The sequence below is a fragment of the Bos mutus genome, chromosome 20 (assembly GCF_027580195.1).
Source record: "Bos mutus isolate GX-2022 chromosome 20, NWIPB_WYAK_1.1, whole genome shotgun sequence".
NCBI lineage: Eukaryota > Metazoa > Chordata > Mammalia > Artiodactyla > Bovidae > Bos > Bos mutus.
Genome location: NC_091636.1, coordinates 37,099,440 through 37,112,224, shown reverse-complemented (window position 1 = coordinate 37,112,224; position 12,785 = coordinate 37,099,440). Strand labels below are relative to the sequence as shown.

At 32.4% G+C, this 12,785-nt stretch overlaps 1 protein-coding gene across 3 annotated transcripts in view; it reads left to right on the top strand.

Moving 5' to 3' along the window:
* Nucleotides 1-12,785, top strand: part of NIPBL (NIPBL cohesin loading factor) — a 206,014-nt gene that overhangs the window by 105,158 nt on the left and 88,071 nt on the right. For 2 of the 3 annotated variants that reach the window (XM_014481879.2, XM_070357631.1), the window contains exons 9-10: nt 3,000-3,626; nt 8,915-10,540. In XM_014481879.2, the coding sequence (XP_014337365.1) occupies nt 3,000-3,626; nt 8,915-10,540 (2,253 nt within the window). The remainder of the gene's footprint in view (nt 1-2,999; nt 3,627-8,914; nt 10,541-12,785) is intronic. The other variant, XM_070357633.1, reaches the window with a different exon arrangement.

The window sequence follows — 12,785 nt, the reverse complement described above, 5'->3', positions numbered from 1 at the left end:
ATTTTCCCCTTCATTAGCTCTTTGTTCTCTCATTTCTCAAGATTTCTATCATTATATTTTTATCTTCTATTTTACTTTTTTCCTTGACTGTTTTACTCAGTTTTGGTAGTAGCATTAGTTATTTTTGTGAACAGGACTCCAAAATCAATGTCTTTGGTTCCAGTTCTATCTCTCAAATTGTAATTTTTCATTCCAGACAAACCTCTTCACATCTAGCTGATATTTCAAATTCATGTTCAAAATTTTTCTTGATGTTCTTTCTGCCATTTTTGTTGGTCTTAATGATATTTCAATCCTGAATTGTCTTAATCTTCTCTCACTTCTTAGATAGTCATTTATCAAAATCTGGCCTGTTCTCTGTGAATTACTTCATTTGATCTCGTACATCTACTTTATTTCTGCTTATTAAAATCATACTAATTCTTCAGGTTCTAAGTTAAATGGCTGATCTTCTATGGACTCTCTCCTAGTGTCTCTAAGATGTTTATATTTTTTCTAATAACTTATTTATGAACATGAATTTCATTTTCTGTATCTTCTAATTCCCAAAGAACCTTGTGTGGTCTTGTGTGCATAGTAAAGTCACAAAATTCTGAGTTTAAATCCAGGTGTGAGCTATTTTAAAAAATACTTAAAACTGGGCTTCCTCAGTGGCTCAGTCTTGGAAGAATCTGCCTGCAAATGCAGGAGACACTGCATTGGCAGTGTTTGATCCCACATCTGGAAGATCCCACATACAGTGGGGCAGCTAAGCCCAAGCACCACACCTACTGAGCCCACACTCTATGGAGTCTGCAAGGTGTAACTGAGGCCTGTGTGTCCTAGAGGCCATGCTCTGCAACAGAAGACGTCTACACCACCACCGAAGAGTAGCCCCTGCTTGTCACAACCTCAGAAAAGCCTGTGCGACAAGAAAGAGCCAGCATGGTCAAAAATAAATAAGTCTTAGTTTAAAAAAAAGACTTAAAACTAAAGTCCAAACTTAAAAAGAAAAACTTAAAACATCCGATTTTGTTGAAGGAGAATATCATATCCACTTTAGAGAATTCGCTTTTAATTAATTGCAGTATAGCTGATAATAAATTTTAACTATTCTTGAGAATTTCTAATTGTGGCCATCTAAAACATGGACTGGGCTGCCTCACTGTAAAAATTTCTTTTTCATAGTTTATGTTCCAGGTCTTTGATTTGGGATATCCTTCATGAGGTGAAAGCTGAACTTTTATGAGCCATTCTAATTCAATAATTCTAATTCAATAATTAGAATTTTGAGCCATTCTAATTCTTTAATTCTATGAATTTTCAGGGATTAAAATAACCCAGTTTGTGAAAAAGAGAACAACTTCCAACTCCGTTTGTAGGTTAGGTGTCAAAATTAGGTACAAATCTTACAGGTATTTTCAGAGTGAGAAATATTTAGACTGCCAGGGAGGAGAGTAGCAGTGGAATAGCTGGTTATTCTGGATAATGAGACCATTTTCTCTGTAACTCTTGAGGGTGGATAGATGAATAAATGGATGGTTAGATGGATAGATAACTTTAGATAGAAAGAGAAGAAAACTAGAACAATTAAGCTCACTAACTTTCCTCCTCAGAAGCCTCTATTTCTGCTCATGCGGTTGTTTTCCAACTAGTTTTGAATGTTGAATGCATCTTCAGTAAGCCTAGTTTGATTTTTAGATTAATTGTTGGAATTTAAAGTTTGTTCTAAAATATATAATTTGACAGATAAATTTTAAGTGAAAAGACAATATGATGTATTATAATTCACACATTAGACAGATCTGGGTTTAAATTTTTGGTTTGCTAGCTATTTAATATTGGGAAAATTTCTTAATCTCTATAAATGTGTTAGTTTCTGCAAAATAGTTATAATACTCATCAAGATTGTTGTAAATCATTTAAATGAATTGATGTGCAAAGTACTTTGCACAAGCTCTGGCACAAAATAAGTGGTCCCAGAGTGTTCGTTTCATTTCTTTTTAATGTCTCCATAAAAGCTCCGTCTGAAATCAGTCTATCTTTGATGTAACTTCAAACTAACATTTGTAGTAAAAACACTGAAACAATTTAAGACAAGCCTAGGTTTAAGTTCATTCTATAAAGCACTTTTACCTTGACTGATTTTTATTATTTCTCATGGTCTTTTAAAATTTTTACAAGTAGTCTAATTGACAAGTAATGTATATACTATTCAGATGCAGTTATACATTTGTTTCTAAAGCATGTCAATACAATTTTTCACCATTGAAACTTGTTAACAAAAAATTTTCCCATTTGTTTAGCTTATTTTTAGCACTTCCTTATATAGTGTTTAATTTAATGGACTCTGGGCTGAACATGTTTTATTGAGCATTGAAATTTGCTCAACCTGCATATTTTTCTAATAAAAGGAGGATTAGCAAGCTGAAGAGAGTATGTAAATGGTGTTAAGTGAGGGAAAAAGAGACGACCACATAAAGGTATAAGTTAATACTTTACCACCAATTTGTTAAATAAGTGAAGACTGATCCCTGTAATTTTTCCCACTTCCTTTTTCTTATACCATTAAGTATTCCTGTGAGTGTAGTCTCTAGGATTAATTTGTAACCTTTTTGTAATTTGACAGACTTATTCTTGCTTTAGACATGTCAGTTTTTCTAGATAATAAGTGAGAGTATAGAGATTATCATTCTTAAAATATTTGTGTTGCATCTTTAGAAATAGTGAACTCTTTTGATGTTTTCAAGCTAAGTACTTATACTTTTTAGGTGAAAAAATAAAGATAATACTGATCTGGAAGATGAAAACCCATTCTTTAATTCAGACCTGAGTCATCTGGCAAGAAGCTGAAAGACCATGGGGACATATCGTTAGGCTTTCATACTCTGTGAATAAGTAGCCAGATGAAATACTTTACATTTTTCTAGCAGTACTATATTGTTGCTTATTTAATGTATCACATGTCTGAAAATGTCAAACTAGCACAACTGTTCATTCCTGTTGAATTGTTTTTCTAGGATCAAGACCATCTTTAATCCTGCAGTCTCAGTCTCTACCTTGTTCATCACCTCGAGATGTTCCACCAGACATCTTGTTAGATTCTCCAGAAAGAAAGCAAAAGAAGCAAAAGAAAATGAAATTAGGCAAAGATGAAAAAGACCAGAATGAGAAGGCTGCAATGTATGATATCATTAGCTCTCCATCCAAGGACTCTACTAAACTTACGTTAAGACTTACTCGTGTAAGGTCTTCAGACATGGACCAGCAAGAGGATATGCTTTCTGGTATGGAAAATAGCAATGTTTCAGAAAATGATATTCCTTTTAATGTGCAGTACCCAGGACAGACTTCAAAAACACCCATTACTCCACAGGATGTAAACCGCCCACTAAATGCTGCTCAGTGTTTGTCGCAGCAAGAACAAACAGCATTCCTTCCAGCAAATCAAGTGCCTGTTTTACAACAGAACACTTCAGTTGCTACAAAACAGCCCCAGACTTCTGTGGTACTGAATCAGCAACAGGTATCACAACAGGGACCTATATATGATGAAGTGGAATTGGATGCATTGGCTGAAATTGAGCGAATAGAGAGAGAATCAGCTATTGAAAGGGAGCGTTTTTCAAAAGAAGTTCAAGATAAAGGTAAAATAATCTCATTACTATCACTTCATACCCTTGGTGAATATATAATTATATAATGTCCTAACACGTTTTTAATATTATGTCTTTTTTCTTATTTTATGATTTTTAATGTTTCTCAATTGTTTTTTTGTTACTAATGCTCATCCTTCAGAATGAAATTCTTAATATCATTTTTTATTTGAAAGAACTATCTGAGGTTTGGTAATTCTGTAAAACCAAATAGGTCTATCACCTATTATATATCAAATGATTTTATCTGTGCTCATCTTCCAAAGTGATTGTTTCCACAAGTTATGTTAACATAATTTTGCATCTTTACCTTTTTTCTACCTAATCAAGGTTAACCACTATAGATTATTTTGAATCAGTGCTTTTAAGGAAAAATTGTGTGTATGTTTGTTATGCAGTTAGATTTTCCCCTTGGTTTATAATTTGGTCATCTCAATGTGAATTTTTTTAAGTAAAAAAATTAAGAAAGAATTTTAAGTTAGTATTAAATAGCAATAAGAATTAAGGATCTTTTGTTGGTGATTATAGTTAAGTGTTCCCTTTTGTCTGACTGGTGTATTAGGATGAATTTACAAGACACCTGTTCTGTAAGTTTATGGACTTTCTTTTTGTGCTTTATAAAAAATTATACTGAAAGTAAATCCTGTTAAGTTCTTAGTTGTTTGGTTTGGTGAACGTTATGTTTAAAATCTCTTGAAAATTTGGAGAGAGACTAATAAATCAGTAGTTATAAAGTTAGTTATTTATAAATTTTATGTCTCTACAGTAGGTGCATATACATATTTGACCATCCAAACCAAAGAATACTTTGGTTTAATTTTATAGTTAAATATTCTAGATTTAGTTATAGTTCTTCTAGTTTCTCTTTGGTCATTATAAAACAAAACTTCTTGATGTTGACTTGAAGTCATTTTTATATATGATCTTGCTCATCATGTGACAGGATCACTTGTAGATCATTCTGTACCTATGTTGAGAAACATGCAAAAGATCATACTATGTTTCCTGCCTATCATGACGGCTGTTTTAATGTTACTGGAAGAATAAACTGTACTTGGTAATTGTTACATTACCATCTTTGCTAAGTGCAGAAATCACAGGTAGATGCAGATAAAAAAATTGCTAGAAGTCTTCATTTTATTGACTCAGAAACTTTTTTTTTAACTAGCAGATCATAGACATTAAAGATGAAATAAAGTGTCACTTGCCCTTTTTCTCTTTGCTTAGTAGTTTGGGGTTCAGGAAACAATTCTATAGGTTCCAAAATGTATCTTTTCCTCCAGCCTCTCATAAAAGTATATGCATATCAAGTGAAGAGAGCAATATTATTCAGCTACTCTTGATAATATTACCTTATCCCATTTCCTGAATCCTGTGACAGTTTTGTAAAAAAACATGTGCTGTTGTAATTTCTTTGCCAAGAAATATTAGTTGCCTTGAGAACTTTTGCATGACATTTTAATTTGTGTTTTTAAAAATTGCATTCTTTTAAAAAGAGTATGATTCTTTTTTAATGACTTAATTGTTGGAACGAAAGCAGAGAAAATGGTGAGCTTTTTTCCTTACTTTTTTGAACTTTTACTATATCCTATTTGTTGAAACCATAGTTTTTACGTTTAAAAACTGAATGGAAATAAGGATAGTAAAATACTAGTTGCATGTTAGCAAGTATTTTAGACTGCTAACTTTTCTTTGGGAAAATAAAAGAAAATCAAAAAACAGAATACTGTTCTTCCTAAAACTTGTTATGTATATTTAAATTTTTATTATCCATCTTCTCTGTCATCTGTGATGCTGTGACTAAAACAAAGATATTTGAAAAGCTGAGTGACCACAATTGACTTACAATTTGAAATAATGTAAGCTACCTTACAGAGGCAGCTGGTTCTGTAAGGATTTAAGGGAAAAGATGAACTGTCTGATTTTGTTTGATTTAGATGATTTTTCTCAAATTGGTTATGCAGATTTCACTGATCTTATATTAATGCTGTCATCTCTAGCCTTCTGAGAGCCATGTCCCCATGACTTTATTTGAAAAAGTTTGGAATTTAGGTACTAGCTGACACCTTTGATTTAAATCTCGTCATTTTGTATTCAATTTCTGAATTTTGTAATGAGATAGTGTTTTATATATAAACAGTTATATTGAGATTTTGAAAAGATTAAAGGTTTGGTATATTGCTCTAAGTTTGTAGTTGAGGTCATAAATTAAAGTTTTCTAAAGTGGTATCCCTTGAGAGATTAAATACTTCAAAGAAGTATTGAATGAATTTATCACTAGTTACTGCTACATCTTAGATATTGTAAAATTGGTATTTACTGTATTCTGAGGCTTGGCACTGAGTACTTTTTTATAACTTTTATTGCTGGTAGTAGGAACAAAGAAGACTACTTGTCTGGTCTACGTGGTTTTGCTCAGAGCTCTGCTCTAGGTTATGAGCTTGTTTCCCATCATATTTGTTTGTTATAAATGAATGAATGAAGCATTCCCCTCAGTTGACCAGAAGTCAGAAACCTTTACCTTATGAATAAGATTAGAAAGTTCAGCAAACAAGATTGTTTTGATAATTGTGGAATTCAAGAAAAGGGACAGAATACTCTTAGAAATATTTCACATAGGCTGTGGTATAACCTAATACACTGCTGTTCCACACACAGAAGATGCTTTTCTGGCTGCTGTATATTCATGTTCCTTTGGCCTGTTCTCTCTTCTTTGGATAGTTTTACATACACCGACAGGTTAATTCTGTGCAACCTAATATTTTATAATATTCCTAAAGGACCTTCTTCTCAATCTTTTGCTCAACCTTTTAACATCTTTAATTACATAAATTAATTTTAAAGGGCTATTTTTCTTTGCTTCTGGGATGAGCTGTCATAGACATTAATATCTCCATGTGCTGAAAATACCTGCTTTCTGTTGTTAAAGAGGGGGTTTCTTTGTTCATCTTTGCCTGTTTCATCTTTTCCGAAGGTCCACTTTCCATGTTAGCAAGTTTAAGGAATGGCCTAGCTTCACTAATGTTTTTTATGATGTTAAAATATTCTTGCACTGTAACCCTTATTAGAAGTAAATTATTACCCATTGCCATTTGAAATAAGAGACTGGGATTTGGGACAGGAATAGGACAGTCACTTAGCCTGTACTTTGGTTTAGGGATGGGATGTTTTCTTTTTTTTTATAATTAGCTACTCTGTGTACAGTTGCTCTGCTTGTTTTGCTTTAAGTGTTTTCAGTTATCACTTGTAGTAGACTTAGGCAGGTGATATAGTTTGTTTCTTATAAGCATAATTGAGTTTACCGTTTCTGTAAGGGTCAGATCTTATTTTCAAAATATCAGCATCAAGATGACAAATGTTGGTCTCAAAATTAAGATATGTTTTCACATGCATTTTCTTCGGGAATACCTAAAGTTTAATACCATAACTTACTAATTCCAGTTCTTTAGAAAGCTACAGGTATTGCAAATATTAAAATTATTCTTAATAGAGATGGCTTTCATTCATTAGGTGAAGGTCATGTAGTGAAGACCAATAATGAAAGTGAATAGACAAAAGTGACCTGTGTGGATTCAGAGCCACTTTACAGGAATAAGTTCTTGGTGGAGCTGAATCAGATTGAGTGAATCAGAGTCTGCATGCTTTTAACATATCCAAGAATCTTTGCAGTAGTAATGGCATTGTTCTGGGTTTTACAGAAGAGGTGAAGTACCCTTCAATAGTTCAAAAATTAAAACTTTGTATTTAGCAATATTTTATGCATTGTAGAAAAAATTATAAGTTCTTCCCCACTTAACACATCACTCATGTGCAAATGCTTAAGTATTTTGTAATCTTTTAAAATTTAGCCTTAATGATATTTTAATGTTTTTCTAAAAGACAGATTGTTCATATTAGTAAAAGGATGAGCCACACATCTCTTGAGAGGTCTCCAGATGCTTGAGATCTATGTCAATAATTCTTAGATTCTTAGGTTACCATTTTAATGGCTTTCATAAAGCATATTTCATTGAAAAATATAAAAATCTTGGATTATGCTCATTTAAATTTCTAGATTTTTTTCTAAATGCTTATAAAAGTTTAAGGGATAAGTATAAGGTTATAAAGCATCCTGTTTTTGAGGTAATTATTTGGTGTGCCCTTTGACAAGATATAAAAGTTGTTTTGTATGGCAGAACAGTCAGACGCAAAATTCTTTAAATTAGTATTCTGAGTGCTTTTTTCCTTAGATACTGATACAAAAAGCTTCATACAAGTTTCTGCCAGGTTAGTTTTAACTAGGGAAAACAGTTTAATGATAACATAATTTATTATCATCATCATGTAGTTACTTTGCAAATGGAGAAAATGTAGTGATAGATTTGACTTCTGAATAACTGAAAAAGCAGAATGATTAGTTCTTTAAAAAAATTACTGGCAAACATCTAAAATAAATTTTAGTAATATTTTGTTAGATTATAAACTGTAAGTGGCTGCTGCTTCATGTTTTGAAAACAAAATGATGGAATTTTGATGTATAAAAGCATCATTACTATTAAAAATGTTCCCCCCCCAGAACTTGGTTCTGTCATATTTAAGGGGTTGCTTTTAGTGGTAATTTGGACTTTTCACTGTTTGATCCTCTTTTTCTTAAATAATACTTTATCATATTAATGAATACTATAAGAGAGTATAAAGATGGTCCTAAAAAAAATTAAAAATAACTGTTAAAATAGCCAGACAATTCAGCAAGTATCATTAAGGCAAAGTCTCAAGCTCTATCATGTTATATATTTTATAATCTGTGCATTAGCTTTTAAATTACATTTGTGCTGTTGACACCTTGAAGAATTTGAATACTGGATCAAAGCTTAATACCTATTACGTTCTTTTTTTCCTCTCTTTCCTCATATACTTTTTTTTTTTTTCAGTGACATGATTTCTGTTTTCTTTTGGGTTTTATTCTTTTTCATACTTTCCTTACATGTGGCAAAAGCACCCTGTTTTGTATGTTGGCATTTTGGGGTTCTTTGTAGTTTTTATTAGATTAGCAGTTTAAATTATCTTTTTACTGTAGTCACAAAAATTTCTTGAGGTACAGCAGATGTGAATATTTCCTCAAACCTTGGTTTAAAAGTATTATGCCATTCATGCCTACTATTTTATATATGCATATTGACATTTGCATTCACCACATTTTTTTAAAGTGTGACTTTAAAATAGTCAAAGTCCATATGGTTTTTAATAAGATAAGAATATATGTCTATTACTGATACTGAATATTTATCTTTGAATTTCAGATAAGCCTTTGAAAAAAAGAAAACAAGATTCTTACCCACAGGAGGCTGGGGGTGCTACAGGAGGTAATAGACCAGCTTCTCAGGAGACGGGTTCTACGGGAAATGGGTCAAGGCCAGCATTAATGGTTAGCATTGATCTTCATCAGGCAGGAAGAGTGGACTCTCAGGCCTCTATAACTCAGGATTCAGACTCCATTAAAAAGCCTGAAGAAATCAAACAATGTAATGACACACCTATTTCTGTTCTTCAGGAAGATATTATTGGAAATCTTAAATCTACACCAGAAAACCATCCTGAGACTCCTAAAAAAAAGTCTGATCCTGAGCTTTTAAAGAGTGAAGTGAAACAGAATGAAAGTAGATTGGCAGAGTCTAAACCAAATGAAAACAGATTGGTAGAGACAAAATCTAGTGAAACTAAGTTAGAAACTAAAATTGAGGTACCAACAGAAGAACCTAAACAGAATGAGAACAGAATGATTGAATCCAGACAAAATGAGAGCAGCACAGCCGAGCCTAAACAAAATGAAAATAGACTGCCGGACACAAAACCAAATGACAACAAACAAAATAATGGCAGATCAGAAACAACAAAATCAAGACCTGAAACCCCAAAGCAAAAGGGTGAAAGCCGACCTGAAACTCCAAAACAAAAGAGTGATGGGCGTCCTGAAACCCCCAAACAAAAGGGTGATGGACGGCCTGAAACTCCAAAGCAGAAAGGTGAGGGCCGACCTGAAACTCCAAAGCAAAAAAATGAAGGTCGGCCTGAAACACCGAAACATAGACATGAAAATAGGAGGGATTCTGGAAAGCCATCAACAGAGAAAAAACCTGAAGTGTCTAAACATAAACAGGACATTAAATCTGATTCACCTCGGTTAAAATCAGAAAGAGCTGAAGCCTTAAAGCAGAGACCTGATGGGCGATCCATCTCTGAGTCACTAAGACGTGATCATGACAGTAAACAAAAGTCAGATGACAGGAGTGAATCTGAACGACATCGAGGGGATCAATCTAGGGTTCGAAGACCAGAAACATTGAGATCCTCTAGTAGAAATGACCATGGCATTAAATCTGATGGTTCAAAACCTGATAAACTAGAAAGAAAACACAGACATGAATCAGGGGACTCAAGGGAAAGACCATCTTCTGGGGAACAAAAGTCAAGACCTGACAGTCCTCGTGTTAAACAAGGAGATTCTAATAAATCAAGACCTGATAAGCCTGGTTTTAAATCTCCAAATAGTAAGGATGACAGAAGGACAGAGGGTAACAAGAGTAAAGTAGACAGTAATAAAACGCACCCTGATAATAAGGCAGAATTTCCAAGTTATTTGCTGGGGGGCAGGTCTGGTGCGTTGAAAAATTTTGTCATTCCAAAAATCAAGAGGGATAAAGATGGCAATATTACTCAGGAGACAAAGAAAATGGAAATGAAAGGAGAGCAGAAAGACAAAGTAGAAAAAATGGGATTAGTTGAAGATCTAAATAAAGGAGCTAAGCCTGTAGTTGTCCTGCAAAAACTGTCTTTGGATGATGTTCAAAAACTTATTAAAGATAGAGAGGATAAATCAAGAAGTTCCCTTAAACCTATCAAGAATAAACCATCAAAGTCAAATAAAGGTAAGAATACTTACTCGATGTCATCTGTATTCTAGTGAGTTTTCTTTTAAGTTCTAGGTTTACTATGGATTTAAAAATGGAAATTTAGAAAAATTGAAACAGTACTGCATGAAAACAATATAAAACAGCAGTGAATTGTTTGTGGTAACATAGACAAAAAGTTCTCATTGAAAATTCTTTCTCTCCCACCTCTACTACTCACCATAGTTGTGACTTTTACTGTTGGTTCACAGAGAAAAGTTCCTTTTGCTGTTTAATTATTTCAGCAGTTGTGAAAGTTGCTTGCTAATCAAGTGAATGATTAGAATGCATGATTAACATAGGTGTATTTAACAACTTTTTAAAAAGTTATTTTGACTGTAGAGATAATCCATTCTGTAGTGAGGTAATAAATTGACTGAATTTAATTTCTAAAGTCTCAGTAAAGCTATATCGTATACAAAAGTCTATATTACAAATTCTTTTAAGAATATTAAATGTCTTTTAATATATATTAATATATATTATCAGTTATTAATTATTAAAGATTATTAAAATTAATTATTCATTAATTAATGGTTTGAGTGTATATAGTTTAAAAAGTTGTGTAAAAGGTTATTTCATCTTTTTATGGAGAAGATGATTAGTTAATGAATGTTTTATTTTTTTAAATACAGAGCTTTGGTCTTTTCTATGGAAGAGTAATAGGGAATGGTGTTTATGTCTTAAATTGGGTTAAATCATCAGTTTTAAACATTTCTGGTGTTTTTAATTTGTTTGGATGTGTTTTTATTTTCTGTTCTGGGTTTTTTTGGGGGGTTTTTGCATGGTTTCTGAGTTAAATTCTCTAGTTACATAAATAGTATTGTTTCTAGGAGGAAAAGAAAAGTCAAGTGCTGAAAATACAGTAGCAGTTTGTACAGAAAATATAATTTTGTGGGTTTTGTATACTCTTTTGTATATTTATGTAAAATTTGATGATGCTATGTGGTTAGACTTATTTAGCCTGTACAATGTAAATAGGTTGGGATATAGTTTTTAAGGTAACAGAAGTGATTCTTTGTTTGATTTTTAAGTTCACATCCTGTGAAAGAAGGTCATTAAGAACCTAGATTTCTACTTATTAATAAATACATTAAACTCTATAGAATTGTGCTGTCCAATATGATAGTTAATAGCCTCTTTAGGCTATTTGCTTCAAACTATATAAAATTTAAAAATTTACATCCCCAGTAGCCAAATGTGGCAAGTGCTGATGTTATTAACACAGAGAGGACATTTGCATCATCACAGAATGTTGTGTTGTATAACTACATGTGATGTATTAGGAGATATAGAAGGTATATTGCTTATTATCTTTGTAAAATGCTGTTGTGTCTTTTCTACCAAAAAACGTTAATTGAAAACATAGTATTATTACTAAGAACTCTTTATTCAAAGAAATAACTTGTTAAGACTAATCTGTTTTTATTCTTGTCTTCTCGTATGTTTACCTTCTCACTGTCAGTTATTTGGTTTTGTCTTTCAAAAATGAAAAAAGATTGCCTCTGAATCACTAATATTTGTACTAGTTTAAGTGAAGCTTTCAAATTTTAAATTATGGCTGTGAGACCTATAAAAATTAAAGTCTTAGCTTTAATAAATGAATAGTCTTTAGTATTTAACTTGAATGCATCTTTTCAGAATTGTTTATGTAAAAGAGGTTGTTGCAGTATAGTGGCTAGCACCAAAATTGTTTTCTTTTAGATAGAGATTGTCTTTATTAATTTTCACTGAGAGTTTGAGAGTGGCTTATATATATAAACTAAAGAGTATAGTTATACAATTATAGAAGAGTCAGATGGAAAGATGGAAAGTGGTACCCTCTTGTCCCCTTGATCTGGACCATCTTTTTCTCCCTGCCCCTCTGTCAGCTTATTTATGCCAGCCTGCTTTTCTAAACTCTGTTCTAACAAAGAATCCTTACAACTAAATATCAAGAAATGAATATAGTTCCTAATTAGTAACTGCTGTATTATTTCTCTTGGTTTTTTCACGTGTAATTTCATTGCCTGTGAATATAAACTTTTAGTACTAATCCAATGTTTTTCCTAAGTATACCTTTAACACAAATGCATATACTTGATATGTTGATATTAGTAACTAATCTGGGTATGTCTGCCTGCTAAGAGTGTGGTGTCTGTGTGTATGCATGTGCATGTATGTGTATACACACACATATATCAATGCATATACAACTGAAAGTGAACCTTTTCATCAAATTTTA